This window comes from Columba livia, chromosome 2, assembly GCF_036013475.1.
Source record: "Columba livia isolate bColLiv1 breed racing homer chromosome 2, bColLiv1.pat.W.v2, whole genome shotgun sequence".
NCBI lineage: Eukaryota > Metazoa > Chordata > Aves > Columbiformes > Columbidae > Columba > Columba livia.
The window spans coordinates 98,289,073-98,305,696 of record NC_088603.1 but is presented as its reverse complement, the minus strand read 5'-3'; the positions used below and the strand labels follow the sequence as shown (position 1 = coordinate 98,305,696).

Here is a 16,624-nt window from a genome sequence, read left to right as displayed (position 1 = left end):
ATGAATTTAGTTTTCAGCCCCTCTTGATTTTAAGGTGTTTAATCTTTGTGGTACAATTTGTGTTTATGCATTATTTCCAGGTTCACTATGACTTTGGGCTTAGAAATATCCTGTCTGTTTTAAGGACACTTGGAGCGGTGAAAAGATCGAATCCCAAAGAGCCAGAGAAAACAGTAGTGATGAGAGTTCTGCGGGACATGAACCTCTCCAAACTGGTACTGTAATGCTGGTGACTTTCCCAAAAAGAGCACTTTGTTTGCATTTTTTAGTTTATTTATCATGCACATTGAAAAGCTCTTTTTCTTCAGCCATTTGATACATTATTTTGTAGTTTTTAATATGGTCTGTCAGGGAGTGGAGAATCAGAATACAGTTACGGTGTGAGTACTGTTAGTCTTTTAAAGAGAGGAAAACAAGTCAGAAGCCTTAGCTGAAAAAATTGTTGGAAATACCATTAGAACCTAGGGGACCTAACCTGATCCTCTAATTGGCTCTTGTTTTTAATTCTTTCTGCCTTATCTAAGGAGAGAAAGGAAGAATACATTGTATTAACTTTTAATAATGTCATTAAAGATCCTTCTTAATCCAGAATTTCAATTTATACATTTCTTGGGAGTCTTGCCTTTTCAGAACACCATAAGAATTGCAATGAGTGAGGTAATTGGAAGCAGCTAACGCCTATTTGGATAGTCTAATCTCTTTTGATATTACTGTTTAAAGTATTCATATTTCTTTTTATTGCTATAATTGAAAGGTTATAACACATCTAGACTCTGTGTATTTACCTTGGGAGCCAGTTTTCTCATGGAACCAATTACTCTGTGTCTGATGTTAATCTATTCAGTGCATTGGTACATGTATTCAAACCTATAGGCACGCTTCAGTGACCTGCAGAAGGAAAAAATCATAAAAAATCCAAAGTAAAATACAATTTGAATAAATCTTGCTGGCTTATGTGACAAATGTAGAAATGTGTGTGTATATATATTGAAGAAGACTTTATTAAGATGTTAACATTTTAGTATTTAATTTAGAAATTACTACTTGTATGAAATTTGCTTAATAAAACTGATTCATAATTATAATATTTGCTTTGGAAAATAGAAGGTTTTCTACTGCCATCTTTTAAATTGCATGTTCTTGAAATTGTTTACAGCTGTAATAATAATTTCAATGAATAAATAATGTATTTCCCTCTACTTTATCCTTGACAGGTGGATGAAGATGAACCTTTATTTATGAGTCTCATTAATGACCTGTTCCCTGGAATTACTCTAGATAAGGCTGGGTATCCTGAACTTCAGTCAGCCATCCAGAAACAGGCAGAGAAAGCCGGGCTTATTCATCATCCACCATGGATACTTAAACTCATTCAGCTGTATGAAACTCAAAAAGTCCGACATGGTTAGCATGCTAGATGGGGGTTTGAGATTGCATGAAAGCGATAGTTGTTTATTTTATCTGCTACAGAACGCAGATTATTTACAGAAATGTAATTATTTACAGAATATGTATTTTAAAATTGAACAGATGTAATTTTTAAAGCCTATGAGGTTACTTTGCTAGGAAACTGTTGCAACTTTTTTTTTTTTTGGGGGGTGTACAATGCACACATAGTGAGATTTTAGCTTTGTTGTGTTACGTTTTTGTGGGAAATGAGAGTGTGGCCTTCAGTGATTGACATTTCTGTGGAACAAGGTGAAATGTAGAGTATACATTAAAATTCAGAAACAGATTATTTCATTCAGTGTTCTGTAAACAGTTGTTACCCTCAGACACAGTACAGTCATGAAGCTCGTGTTTAATGTTCCTCTGAGATTATGATGCTGACAAGATTACAGAAAATAATCTCTCAAACCTTTACTTTGATAGATTCTACCAAGCATGGAGTATAATTCCAAGTGTTGTTCTTTGTGTTCAATTCTGGCCTTTTCTACTGAGGAGGAATAAGCTGGACCTCTTGCTGGACTAGGAGGGTTGGACAAGGTGGTCACCAGAGGTCCCTTCCAACCTCAGTCATCCTCTGTTTCTGTGAAAATATGTTTTTACATTGCACAGAGGGTTAATGAGTAGAGTTTATCGTGTCCTAGGAAGGCTACCAAAGGCAGTAGTAAAACCAGGCTTACAATTCATAGCTGAGTGGAAAAAAAATACCTCTACTTTGAAATGTCCCCCACCCCTGCAACCTGTAACAAGTAAGGATTTTTTAGTTTATAAAGGACAAAATATAAAGGAAATGTAACTGAAGGAGCAAAGATTGATGAAGATATTATCCTTTTTATTCTCCATTTTCATGTCATGGTAAGAGTAAGCTTAAACTAAGGGAACAAATAAAAGGAAATACTCATTTGCATAGCACAGTTTCAGAGCTTAATGTCTCAAAGGTTAAATTCAGGTTATTGGTTGGAGCAAAGAACTGGTTAATGCTCTGCCAAGTTAATAATTTACGTCCAGATCACTGGGTTCAGTGTTCCATATCAAATCATAACACCTATTATCTATATTGGAACTACGTGTTGATGATTTCAGTCATGATTAAATGTGCCTCTTGTAAGAAGCAGCTGTTTGGTCTGTGAGACGCCATAGACCACTGTTGCCCCAAAAACTGCATGGTCCACTGTGTCATTCTGCTTAGATGTCTCTTCTCTCCACATATCCCGGCTATTCCCAGGGGTCATGCAGCTCCAATTGGCCTAACACTCGGATCCCCAGGGCCTTTCTATGACACAGGTTGTTGCATGGAGGGAAAAAGATCTCTGTTTTCCTGACCTCCATTTGTTCTACTCATGGACCCTTGGATTTATGGAGAAGTCACCATGGCATTTCAAGTAATGAGGAAAAATCTGTAAAATGCGTGGCTGCTCTTGGTTGAAATAGAGGCAATATATGCAAGTGGAGTGCTCATGCACACACACATAAAATTGTAGAATCATACAACAGTTTGGGTTGGAAGGGACCTTTAAAGGTCATCTAGTCCAAACCCCTGCCATGAGCAGGGACATCTGCAACCAAATCAGGTTGCTCAGAGCCCCGTCCAGCCTGGCCTTGAGTGTTTTCACACAAAAACACGTGAGCATGGAGAATCTGTGCATGGGTCCTGAAGTCTCTTTTGCATAGCAGTTTTGATCCAAATGCTGTTGAAAACAGCAGAAAGGTCATTCCGTTAACATCTCCCTAGATGTTACATATGGCACGAGTAAATGATTGCTTGGGTGCCCAAATTGTTTTTAGGAACGTTCAGCTCCCTTTAGTTTTACAGAAAGCATCAGGCAGTCTGCAGTGTACTAGATTAGGTTTCTAACTGGAGTTTGTGATTGTTCTATACCTTTGCTGGAGAGGTTTTAAAAGCCAACTAAGGACTATGTTGTCTGGTTGCCTCAAGGGTTAATAGGTGTTATCTAACTCCCTTAGATGACTTTGGAAGTCTTGGTTTGAATGTTCCATCTGCTTTTGGACAGACTCCAGGCCTCTTGCATAGTTCATTTAGAAAATATAACTAAAAAGAATCAACTGTAGGCTCAATTTATTGTTGAAGATGTGGCTTCTTTTCCTTAGGCAATATATGTATACATTGAAATTAAAAGTGTTGTTGCTGTTAACTATTTTATATATAAGGAGAATGTATTAAAATGTCAGCATGGATGGATGCAGGTACATATTTTTGTTATTTTACTTCAGAAAGATACACTCAATTTTGAATATCATTGAGAACTACTCGTTCTCATTAAATACATTTAGAAATTACTGGGTTTTTTTTACCATCAGTCATGTCAATGTCATTGCATGCGAACATCAAAAGGCAGTTGTGTTTTCCAATTAGAAAGAGGAACAGAACTGCCTGAGGGAGGATACAGACCTACATAGGCCTGCCTATTATAATAGCACAGACATTTATAGAGGCCTTTCAATGATATTTTTAAATTCCATTTCAGTCAACATTGAGTAAATGGAGTGAGAAACATATTTTTTGTATTGGCTTTTGATAAAAATAAAGCAAAGATCATTGATGCAAAGAACCGTTAAATGGTAGCATGACACTTTGACATTTCATTTTAAACCATGTTTGTATTATTTTAAGGTATGATGACTCTAGGTCCAACTGGTGCAGGAAAGACAAAATGCATTAATATTTTGATGAAAGCAATGACAGATTGTGGAGCTCCTCATAAAGAGATGAGAATGAACCCAAAGGCAATCACAGCTTCCCAGATGTTTGGTACCCTTGATGTTGCTACAAATGACTGGACAGATGGTATTTTCTCTACACTATGGAGAAAAACTTTAAAAGCAAAGAAGGTAATGGATATTGTATCATGATAGTTTATAAAGACGTTTAATCCTGTTTCCATAAGGTCTCATTACCTGTCATTTATGTGAAAGACCTTACATCATAAAATCAAAAGGGAAAAAGTGTTAATTTTACTTTGTGTCTGAATAGCTCCATTTGCACCAGAGTCACAATTGCGTGTATGTGCCAGAGAGCACAAGGCTTCCCAAACACTCGACGTTCCAGAATTAAATTGGAAAAGGTTTTAAGGGTTTTGCTTCCTTCTGTAAGCAGGTAGTCCTACCACTCAAATGCAAAAGCAAGACCTGTTCATGTTTTGACGTGAGGACAGGAACGTTAATTTTTCTCCTGTCTGCTTTTTTGCCATTGTCAGTCTTTTTCACTAATTATATCAGAATGTAAGAGGCTCTGGTAAGAAATCAGTTTAGGCATTTCCCAATTCTCTTAAGAAACCTGCATGTGATGTTTCATGAAATCATAGTTACACTCAAATCTTCAGAAGCTTCATTCACTACTCACTTGGAAAACGGGAAGCCTTACAGGAAATACTCGGGTAATATCCAACAAGGACTGACTTTGTCCATGTGTGTGGCTGCATTTAATGGGAAGTGTTTTCATCCACCTCGATGGATGCTGGGCTGGCTCATGTACTTTTGTATGCTTAGAGCAGCCCAAATTAATTGTTTGTCACTATTCCTTAATATCCTTTTCAGTGTGACACAGGATAGCAAAGGAAGGATTAAAATCACTGAGAAATTATAAAAACTGCCGCTCATGCTGAGCTAATCAGCACCGAATTTTTACTCATTACTTATATCCAAGAGTGCATTTTCTGAGATTAAGTAAATGTGTATTTTTTGGTTACCATATGCAAAATTGCATCTGTCTGTGTCTCCTTTTTTTAGGGTGAGCATATCTGGATAGTTTTAGATGGACCTGTTGATGCAATATGGATTGAAAATCTGAATTCTGTTCTGGACGATAACAAGACCCTCACTTTGGCCAATGGAGATCGTATTCCAATGTCCCCCAGTTGCAAAATTATTTTTGAACCACACAACATTGACAACGCTTCCCCTGCAACAGTTTCTCGTAATGGGATGGTCTTCATGAGTTCTTCGGTGTTAGATTGGAAGCCTATTTTAAGAGCTTGGCTGCAAACACTACCTGCTACATACTCTGATGTCCTGTGGAATTGCTTTAATGCTGTGTTTCAGGTACTTAACTCAACAACTGGAGAAAAAAATAATGCATTTCTTATTTTTTATTTAATGAAGCATTGTTTTTTCCTCAGTGCTTTTTCAATTATTTACTTCTCTTTGTTTATGTAATGAAATAAGGATGAAGGATTTAAAAAAAAAAAAGAGAGAGAGAGAAAAAATTATCTCTAACATTAATGAATGAGAGAAACTATAAGAGATGAATAATTTGGGTGCTTTGTTTTGTCTGCATAGGTTGGTTGGCAATGAATTGTTAACTCTGATTATTTTATAATGTATATTGGCAAAACAGAGATATTCTCTTTGGCTGTAATTGCTACTGAAATTTTAATTCTTGTTAGGATACATAAAGGGAGTAGATAAACTTCCCTGTTTGTTTTAAATGCAAAGAAGTAAATTTTGGGGAAAAAAAAAAAAAGCTAAATTCACTCTGGTGGAATCCTGCTCAATTTCGCTGCAACAGGAATGCATTTGGCCCATTAGTTGTTTTTAAAAGACATTCTATAGCTCAAAGTAATTTAGTGCAGTTCTGTGCTCTGTGGTGTTCTGAAGCTCAGCACAGGTGTCTGTAGGTGGTTCCTCCTGGTTCTTATAATCTATGATCCTGTTCTGAAGGAGATTTCTGAGGTGCTCTCTCTTTGATACATTCTGTGACTAAGATGTGTTCAATCATTAGATGCAAAGAGAGAATTCTGAATCTTTCCTTCTCTGCATTTGGCCTTAGCATACTGAATAATTAAAAAGGTTTCATTAATATTATGGATAGGTGTACTCAATAGTGGATCTAAAAGCATAATCTCAGTACTACATGGTTTTCAATTACAATGGTTTTTTAAATTTTTTTAAAAGAAATAGTTATTGCTTTACATTCTTTTAGCATTGTTGTCTTGTTTTCCTCAACATCGGTGGAACAAATGCAACTACCTGATATACCTTGCTTTCCTACTGCCTCTCCTGCCAGTTCTCTTGTGTAATTGGTGTTGGATTTCACAAGGGTTTCTCCTGTAATGTTTTTCATTGTTGCTGGATTTTACAAATGCAGTTTTTAATGAACTTGAGTGATGTTTCAGAAAGTTTATCTATGAATCATGATAAAAGCAATGATTAATATAGTTTTGGAACGCCTTGAAAGTTAACAAATTTCTTATTACATATATGTTTCATTTCAGTGCCCATTTACTTTAAAACCAGTGTTTAACAAGCTATCCATTTTGTTCTGCCTCCAAAACATAATGATATGACATAGTATTTACTGAAGTAGCAAGAGAAACAATTCTGATAATGAATTTTAAAATATACATCCAAAGTAATGTATATGTGGGTCAATTTACTGCTTCTTTGCCACAATTCTATTTATATTTTATGCTACAACTTGCTCTGAAAACATAATAACAACATTTAAAATACCCAAGCCTGCAGCAATAACAATAAAGTCCTGAAAAATATATATTTTATTAGATGGAGAGATGAAAATACAGTGAAATATGAAGTTAGTTCTGTGCTGAAGGCTGCATTTGGAACTATGGAAATGTAAATGAAAGCTGTCACACTGTCATTTTCCTTTCACTTTTAATGAGCTATCTTTGCTTCTCAAATAATAGAAGTAATAACAGTGATTTTACAGATGAGGGTAACACTAGTTTTGTATTCAGGTGGCTCCTTTTACAGTAACTATTTTCTCCCGCATAAAAAAAGAAGGGATAAATGAATTCTGAAAGAAAATTTGTGAAATAAGATGCAACAGCAGCGATAATCAAACTCCAAATACAGACCGTGGTGAATTTAACGCTAACGTTAAGAAAAGCAGCTTACAATATCTGATTTTTAGAAGAAAATAAAGATTATGCTATAGTTGGAAATACTGTAATTAAAGACAATCAGTCTTTAAGTATGCCTACAGAGACCTTTTGAAAGCAATCTAAATTCAACTAAAATAGAAGTAGGACAACTGGTATAGTAATTTTGATTTGCTTACAAGAAAAACTTATTATTTATGCTGATAGTATTTGTCACTGAAAGTCTGCATATTGGACAAAATAAAGGTTCAGCAAGTAGCAATAATGTAGAAGGAAGTACCAGAGAATAGTAGTTGTGAATCAGAGGAAGGAATGTGGTTTTTGTTTTCATGTATAATATAAATTCCACTGCAAGTCATTAGTTTTTATATAAAATTCAGGATATACTCCAAAAGACAAGAATCAATTTAAAACCAAACAAAACCAACAAAACATACAACAACAACAACAACAACAAAATACCTCAAAACCCAAACCCACCAAAACAAACTTTGTTTCAATCAAGATTATCTTTGCGTCCTTTCTATTTCCATGGGATTTTTTTAGAAGCATGATTGAGGAACTGGACTTTTACCCTCGCTTTCCCAGTTCTTTCTTCTGTCTTTCTGCTTAGGAGTAGTTTCAAGTAAACTCCCATCCCCATGCAACTTCTCTGCTCTCTTAAATTTAGAAGCTATACTGCCTGTTTCTTGTCTGTGAATGATGGTGCTACCTGTAAGCAACAGAATTGCTTACTGATGGAAGTTATTATCTGAGATGGTTTCAAACAACTGAAATAATTAAAAATTTCCCTGAGTGACATTATGTAGTTTGTCTGCAAAGTGTGAAGCTCAAACTAGTGGTGGATGTAGTGTGAGTAGCATAAGTTCCATCATTTCTATGTATTGTTTAAATGAAAAAAATCTAGTATTTTTTAAATCACGCTCACTTTTTTTTTTAAAAAAAAAACAACCCAAATCTGCTGTCCTGGATCCCTTATTGACCTATTCTGAAGAATTCAGAGACATCCTAATAGCAGCAGAGTACGCAGTTATGATTTATTGTTATTATTTAGTGTTCCTTCCACACTAAATCTCACCCTAATCTTATTTGGGTAAAGGCTGCTATAGCCTCTGGAGCACAGAGCTGAATATATAGTCCAAAGAGTTTCTTAGCTTTAATATTTGAATGCTGATGTTCAAATTAATATTACAGATATTAATAACTTTGCATTATTTAATTGTTCTTGTGCTTGTCTAAACCCTTTGAGTATGTTACCTACTCCTTGTCCTGAAGAGCTTTCTACAGTCCAGTGAGTTCCACAGTGACTGTGCACTATATGAGTCTTTTCTCATATGAGTTTTTACCATCTAATTTAATTTTGAAGTCTCCCTGTAAAGGATATCAAATTTCTGATCCAAATTCTTCACAATTTATGTGTATCTGTCATGGCCCAACTCATTTTTCCAGAACCTCTGTCCAAACAAAATACCCTAATAAATAGTTAATTCTTGCTAATTGCTATCTTAATCTTGAATCTTTTTGTCAGCCATGTAGTGTTTTAAAAATAGTAGTAATAAAATATTAGCATATATGGACCTGATTTTTTTTTCATAAACTCAAAGAATAAAAATTACACAAACCTCACTGGGATCAGAAGTACCCTAAAACTCATTCTGCTGAAAATTGGGCTCTTGAAAGCACAGACTTCTTTGACTCATGAAATATCTTAATTCTGAGTGTCTCAAATCAATTATTAATTGATTTGCAGTGCCCTGCGAGACATCTAGTCTATTTTACAGATGAAGAAATTGAATCTCAGAGAGATCGAGGTCCAAATTTTAAAAGTCTTTAGACTCAATTCTCCCACTCTGGTTTCAGTGCCTTATTTCTACCCGTTCTTTGAAGTACCCACAACCCCCTCAGTTGGTCACTTGAGCGCTCTGTGTACTGCTGGGGGCAAAACAGGCATTTTAGAGGGAAGAATATAAGGCTGCTGTTAGAGGATGTAGGAAGGCAGCTAGGATAGCCAAGGCCTCCTTAGAATTACAGCTGGCGAGAGGGGTCAAGGACAGCAAAAAGAACTTTTTCAAATACATAGCAGATAAAACTAATACCAGAGGCAATGTAGGCCTACTAATGAACGGGGTGGGTGCTCTGGTGGCAGAAGATACAGAGAAGGCAGAATTACTGAATGCCTTCTTTGTCTCTGTCTACTCTGCCGGAGGCTGTCCTGGGGAGCCCTGTACCCCTGAGACCCCGGATGAAGCCAGGTCAATGGAGGAGTTTGCTTTAGTCGATGAGGACTGGGTTAGGGAACAATTAAATAGTCTGGACATCCATAAATCCATGGGTCCAGATGGGATGCATTCGCGGGTGCTGAGGGAGCTGGCTGAAGTAATTGCTGGACCGCTCTCCATCATCTTTGCCAAGTCTTGGGAAACGGGGGAGGTGCCCGAGGACTGGAGGAAAGCAAATGTCACTCCAGTCTTCAAAAAGGGCAAGAAGGAGGACCCGGGTAATTATAGACCGGTCAGCCTCACCTCTGTCCCTGGGAAAGTAATGGAACAGCTTATCCTTGGTGCCATCTCAAGGCATATCAAGGATAAGAGGGTTATTAGGGGCAGTCAGCATGGCTTTACCAAGGGTAAGTCGTGCTTGACCAACCTCATAGCCTTTTATGAGAATGTAACAAGGTGGATGGATGATGGCAGAGCGGTGGATGTGGTCTACCTTGACTTCAGTAAAGCCTTTGACACAGTCTCCCACAGCATCCTCACAGCTAAGTTGAGGAGGTGTGGTGCAGACAATAGAGTAGTGAGGTGGGTTGCAAACTGGCTTAAGGAGAGAAGCCAGAGAGTGGTAGTCAATGGTGCGGAGTCTAGTTGGAGGCCAGTATCTAGTGGAGTGCCATAGGGGTCAGTACTGGGGCCAATATTATTCAATATATTCATTAACGATTTAGACGAGGGAATAGAGTGTACTATCAGCAAGTTTGCTGATGACACTAAGCTGGGAGGAGTGGCTGGCACGCCAGAAGGCTGTGCTGCCATCCAGCGGGACCTGGACAGGCTGGAGAGTTGGGCGGGGAATAACCTAATGAAATTTAACAAGGGAAAGTGTAGAGTCCTACATCTGGGCAGGAACAACCCCAGGTTCCAGTATAGGTTGGGAAATTACATATTAGAGAGCAGTGTAGGGGAAAGGGACCTGGGGGTCCTGGTGGACAACAGGATGACCATGAGCCAGCACTGTGCCCTTGTGGCCAGGAAGGCCAATGGCATCCTGGGGTGTATTAGAAGGGGGGTGGCTAGTAGATCGAGAGAGGTCCTCCTTCCCCTCTACTCCGCCCTGGTGAGACCACATCTGGTATATTGTGTCCAGTTCTGGGCCCCTCAGTTCAAGAAGGACAGGGAACTGCTGGAGAGGGTCCAGCATAGGGCAACGAAGATGATTAAAGGAGTGGAGCACCTCCCTTATGAAGAAAGGCTGAGGGAGCTGGGTCTCTTTAGTTTGGAGAAGAGGAGACTAAGGGGGGACCTCATTAATGTTTATAAATATATAAAGGGTGAGTGCCATGAGGATGGAGCCAGGCTCTTCTCGGTGGCAAACAATGATAGGACAAGGGGTAATGGGATCAAGCTGGAACACAAGAGGTTCCGCTTAAATTTGAGAAGAAACTTCTTCTCAGTGAGGGTGCCAGAGCACTGGAACAGGCTGCCCAGGGAGGTTGTGGAGTCTCCTACTCTGGAGACATTCAAAACCCTCCTGGACATGTTCCTGTGCAACCTCACCTAGGTGTTCCTGCTCCAGCAGGGGGATTGGACTAGATGATCTTTTGAGGTCCCTTCCAATCCCAAACATACTGTGATACTATGATACTGTGAAAAGCAACACGTAGACGTGGAAGCGCTTTTGCTGGTCAACAAGAAATAACAAAAAAGGGATGTTTGTTTTCTAAGCCTTTGTCACGTGTGTTACCCACTGTTCTAGTGAGATGGAACCCGGGAGGATGGGTAAAAGTCTTGATTCAGTGCCAATAAATAGTCAGCATAAAGTAGTCAGAGAATTTTAGTGGTAAAAAAGGTAAACTAAAGATTGGAACAAAGCTGGTGAGTGTGTGGGTAAGCAGCTCACTGATTTTTCAAAAATATTTAGGTGATTGTTCATCTTTGTGTGATTTAATGTCTTCATTGTCTTAGCTTTCTCACTGGAAGGACACGGGAGACCTAAGTAGAAATCCTCCCCAAATTACTCTCTCCCATAGTGTCTCTGTAGGACTTGACTTACGAGAATGAAAAAGCGGTGTTGATTTCCAAAGATTAAGAAGGCAAGTGGATCCCATAGGGATGGAATTGTATTAAAACTTGTTAAATGAAGGTGAAAGTGGATTATCATCTACATCAATCTGTACTGTGGCTGGCAATTGATATTTTAAAATAATTCTGCACCGCAAATCTCAGAGAGGACTTTACATCAATTTGCCACTTTGCTAACGATGTTACAGAACACTTGGCAAAGGCAGGCATGGTAGCCATCACTATGGAGTAACCTGGGGAAAGCCCAAGTTCCTTTAAAACCAACTGCAAAATTTCCTTTGGATTCTACCAGGGCTCTACAGAAAACTGAGAGTATTGGTTGCAAGAGGGACAGGTACATTATGGTGCAGTCAGAACGGATCAGATAGATAGAAATCTATAGCAGTGAGGTTGCACACCAAATACATATCATTACAGGAATTCTAGTGCTTTGATCATCCTACTACAAAAAATGGCAATGGTAGAGGAAAATCTCCAGTGGAGAGCACAAATGGCAGATCCCTGATGTAACTGAAAAGCAGTCTTCAAATTCCTCTTCAGGAAATTGCTGTGTGCTGTTCATATGAATAATTCTGCTGACTGTGGTACATCAAAGTTATTTTTCTAATATGTTATTGTTAGTGAAATTTCATGGTCTAAGTATGAATATTTATAAACCCAGAAATTGGAAAAAGTATTGTTTGGAATAAAGTTTAATATATATTTGAAATTAAGAAATTGGTTTCATCTAAAAATAAATCACACCATTGAAATTAGTGAACAGATTTTTTAAGATTATGTTTTCTTTTCCAGGATGTGATAGATTTTGTTTTCTCTGCTGTGACACCAAAAATGCCAATTTTAGAATGTATGTACATCAAACAAGCTATTGACCTCCTACAGGTAGATATGACATTTGTTTTTTGTCTCATTCTACTTTTTGTGCTTGGACATTGTTCTAGGAGGGCAGTGGTTTTATATTGCATCTGCTTTGCAGGGTTTATTGTCTGACCGAAATGAGAAGCAGATCAGCGAGGAACACCTTGCTCGCTTGTTCGTTTTTGCTGTGATGTGGTCAGCTGGAGCTCTTTTGGAACCAGATGACAGGCTGAAAATGGAGCTGTTCTTACGGAAACACTCGGCAGTGAAAGAACTTCCACCTGTAAAGGGAGAAGAAACCATGTTTGAATTTGGTATCAATGCCTGTGGCCAGTGGGAGCACTGGTCAAAGAAGGTTCGTATGCTGTGACATGCTAAGCTTTCTTAATGATCATACAGGAAAGGTGTATTTGGTAAGAGGCATATTATTTTACCATTTAAAACCCCGCATAATTTGGTTAGGAAGATTAGCCCTACGAAATGCTCAAGAGTTTCTTTTTTGAAAGATTTTTTTCCTTTTTTTTTCATAGATATCTTTAGCAAAGAATAGGAACTTGCATTTGACATAGTTTTGGAAGTGAAATAGAAGTGATCTTAGCTTTGTCTACTCTCTATCGCCCTACTACTTAAAAACTCCCAGCAAGGAAAAGCTTTCTTCAGGTAGCGGAGAATAGTGGAGTGAATATGTCTCGTTAGTGTAACACCCTTTTAGAAAAGCTTTGGAATGTACTGACATTATAACTGGATGCTTGGCTTTCAGGAATAAAAGTTTTTCTAATGTACATTTTATAAAGTATATTTGGTTTTGCGCTCTTATGCAAAGTGATTATGTGGGCAGGTAGAAAGTCTCCAACTTTTTGTGTGTCTTTCTTCTGCAGGTCTCTGAATATATTTACCCTAAAGATTCAGTACCAGAATACACTTCCATTCTAGTTCCAAATGTGGACAGTGTCCGAACAGAGTTTCTAATGCACACTATCATGAGGCAAGGAAAAGCTGTTCTACTGATTGGGGAACAGGGAACAGCAAAAACAGTTATGATTAAGGTAGGTGGAATGGAAAAGCATGTAATATCTTTGTATCATAACATTGCAATAATTGACACTGGCAAAAACATTGAAGTGTGAGAGTGATTTGATTTTTCTTCAGGTTACATACTAGCATTCTCACTGAGGCATTTTGCCAGTACTCATGTGGCCTACAAGCAAAACCAACATAAGTAGCAACAACATAAGTATACTTTAGTATAAAGGGTTCTTTTAAGCTTTGCTAACCATGGCCATAAGGTCATGTGATAAATGTTCTTTCATACACTTTCTTTTCTTTTGAGAAATCAAACTGGAGATTTTGCTAAGAAAACATTGATCCTTGGAGGACTTTTTATTTCCCTGTGCTTTGGTGGTACTGCCATGTGTGAACTATCTTTTGTATACCTTGGTTGCATAGACTTTCTTCACAAGCCAAACTGAAGAGAAATAAAGAACTTCCTTCTTTACTCAAGGTGATTTTCAGAGGGTAAATGTAGTGTTCATTATCTGCTCTTGTAATTCCTTCACTGAAAATGACATATTGATCTTTCTGTAGAAGAAAATAATAACAGGATTGCTATTACTTTAACAAACACGTGCTTTACATATTATAAAAAGGTGCAGGTTGATCATATGACACTTAAAAAAGATAACTTACTACAGAAGAGCAAATAATCGAAAGGCTGAACAAACCCAGAAGTCATACCAAACTTGGCATTCCTTATTTGAAAAAAATGCAAGAAAATGGTTTTCAGCAGGGTTTCTGTGATTTATGGTGGAATCTGTAGACTCTGATCAAGGAGAGGTAGCTAAATAAAACTGATCTACTGTTGGGACAGCCGAGTTTGCCAGAGAGGCATCTGTACCTCCACTGGAGGATTTGCAGAGGTCTTGAAATTGAAAATATCTGAAAAACACTGGCCTAAATTGACCTTTGGCTTTCTTAAAATCCGGAGGCATTTTGTGTCCCCCAGCCATGTGCTTTTTGAGCCCTGACATAAAGGGAGTTGTACCAATGCCAGCAGCCATCAATACTACTTTTTCAGCTTAGCTGTTGATGCCAACACGCATGCCGGTGTAATGTCAACTTCTGTTCCTGGCACCAGCTGGAGAACTATTTTAGCAGAGTGAAGAGGTGGGGTCCGGGTGCTGGTTTTGATATTCTGCATACTGGATTTTGTCCAGCTCCTGGCAACCTCCAGGCTTCAGCTGCCATTCCTGTCCCTAAAAATAATCAGAGCTGATTCTTGGGAGCTGCTTACCCCGTCTCTATTCTATAGAGCAGAGTATGTTCCTTACACAAGGGAGCATAATGCCAGTAGATATTTGATCTCATTTAAGGTTAGGAGTGAAAGTTAACTGCCTTCACAACTGTTCCCCTTCTGCTTTCACCCTCTGTATAATTTTGCTTTACTATTCCTTGTGGAAAAGAAATTTCCAGATATAAGCATCTGGTTTCATGAAAAAGTAAAAAGGTTTTAATATAGAACAGTTCAGGTAGTAATCTGAATTAATCTGAAGTAATCTTCAGCATTGAGTAAGGCATCAGTATATGTCAAAATAAAGAATTTACAAGGGAATGTTATTTAAGACCTTTACTCTCTGTGCTATTAATTCATGAACTGCAAAAAATCCAGAATTTAATGTGAAACTGGAATGGTAGAGTTGAAAATTCTCTGACAGTTTAACTAACAAAAATGATCCCATTAAAGAATCTCTGATTTTTCAAAGATAGTTCTCATTTATATATTGTGGAATATTACTGCTACCATGTAAAGATTCTGAAATGGCATAATGAATGAAACACAACCATGTTTTTCAAATGGCTGTGTGTTCATAGTTGCGGTGGGTTGACCTTGGCGAGCTGCAAGATCCCCACCCAACTGCTGGTTCCCTCCCCTCCTCAACAGGACAGGGGCTGAGGGAGGGACAGGGAGATCCCTCATCAGTTACCGTTACGGGCAAAATAGACTTGACATAGGGAAAATTAAGTTATTGCTAATGAAAAATAGCGTTGGATGGTAAAAAACAAAGACAATACTAAAACCACCTTTCCCTTGCCTCTCCCAGCTTCCCAGGCTCATCTTCACTCTTTCTTTCCCATCCAAGCAGTACAGGGGGATGGGGGCTGTGATGAGTCCATAACAGCTCTGCTCTGCTGCTCCTTCTTCCCCATGCTGCTCCCAACTTCCATGTGCGGTCCTTTCCATGGGTTACAGTCCTCCATGAACCACTCCAATGTGGGTCCTTACCGTGGCTGCAGTTCTTCATGAACTGTTCCAGCATGGGTCCTTCCCGTGGGGCACAGTCCTTCAGGAATGGGCTGCTCCAGTGTGGGTTTCCCATGGGCTTTAGTTCCTGCCAGAAAAGGTGCTCCTGCATCAGGTCTCAGCTCCTGCCGGGAGCCTGCTCTGATGTGGGCTCTCCGCATGCTACAGCTTCCTTCAGAGCACATCCACTTTCTCTGGTGTGGGGACCTCCAGGGATTGCAATGTGGACATCTGCTGCAATGTCGACCTCCGTGGGCTGCAGGTTGACAACCAGCCTCACCATGCTCTGCACCGTGGGCTGCCCCCTCCGTCTGCTCTCACCTGTGTGTCTGCAGGCCTGTTTCTCTCACATTTTTTGTCACTTCTACCTCTCAGCTGCCAGGCAGCATTTTGCCCTTTGTTAAAGAGGCTGAGCGGCTATAGGGGTCCATTGGAGCCGGCTGGAACTGGCAGTGTCTGGAACTGGCATGGGGAAGCTCAGTCCTCTTCTCACAGGGGCTTCCGTGCAGCCCCCACCACTGCCATATGGGCACCTGCACCCCTTACATTAGTTTTGTACAAGGTGAGGTCTGAGCAGTGACCTGCACCAACACATAGCTGTCAAGCATACTCACCAAAGACAGGACTGTTGCATGTACGTTGTGTGTGTAGATTGTCATCTCTGTGATGTCTGAGAAAAAACTATTTCCGAAGGATATCTTTTCTTAAACTGAGCTGTTGTATCAACATAGTTGGAAAAATTAACAGTTTAACGCTATTCATCAAAATATTTTGAGGGGGCTTAGCTGTATTTTCCTTTCTATTGTCACACAGAGTATATGTTTCACTGGAGTTGTTCCTAGAACATTTAATCAGCAATGATATAG

The 16,624-nt window shown here is 38.8% G+C and overlaps 1 protein-coding gene across 4 annotated transcripts in view; it reads left to right on the top strand.

Annotated features, from left to right (window-relative positions):
- Window positions 1-16,624, top strand: part of LOC102096498 (dynein axonemal heavy chain 5-like) — a 170,061-nt gene that overhangs the window by 73,899 nt on the left and 79,538 nt on the right. For all 4 annotated transcript variants that reach the window (XM_065052935.1, XM_021295674.2, XM_065052934.1 and 1 more), the window contains exons 45-51: window positions 81-215; window positions 1,215-1,404; window positions 4,079-4,296; window positions 5,194-5,505; window positions 12,395-12,484; window positions 12,579-12,815; window positions 13,339-13,506. In XM_065052935.1, the coding sequence (XP_064909007.1) occupies window positions 81-215; window positions 1,215-1,404; window positions 4,079-4,296; window positions 5,194-5,505; window positions 12,395-12,484; window positions 12,579-12,815; window positions 13,339-13,506 (1,350 nt within the window). The remainder of the gene's footprint in view (window positions 1-80; window positions 216-1,214; window positions 1,405-4,078; window positions 4,297-5,193; window positions 5,506-12,394; window positions 12,485-12,578; window positions 12,816-13,338; window positions 13,507-16,624) is intronic.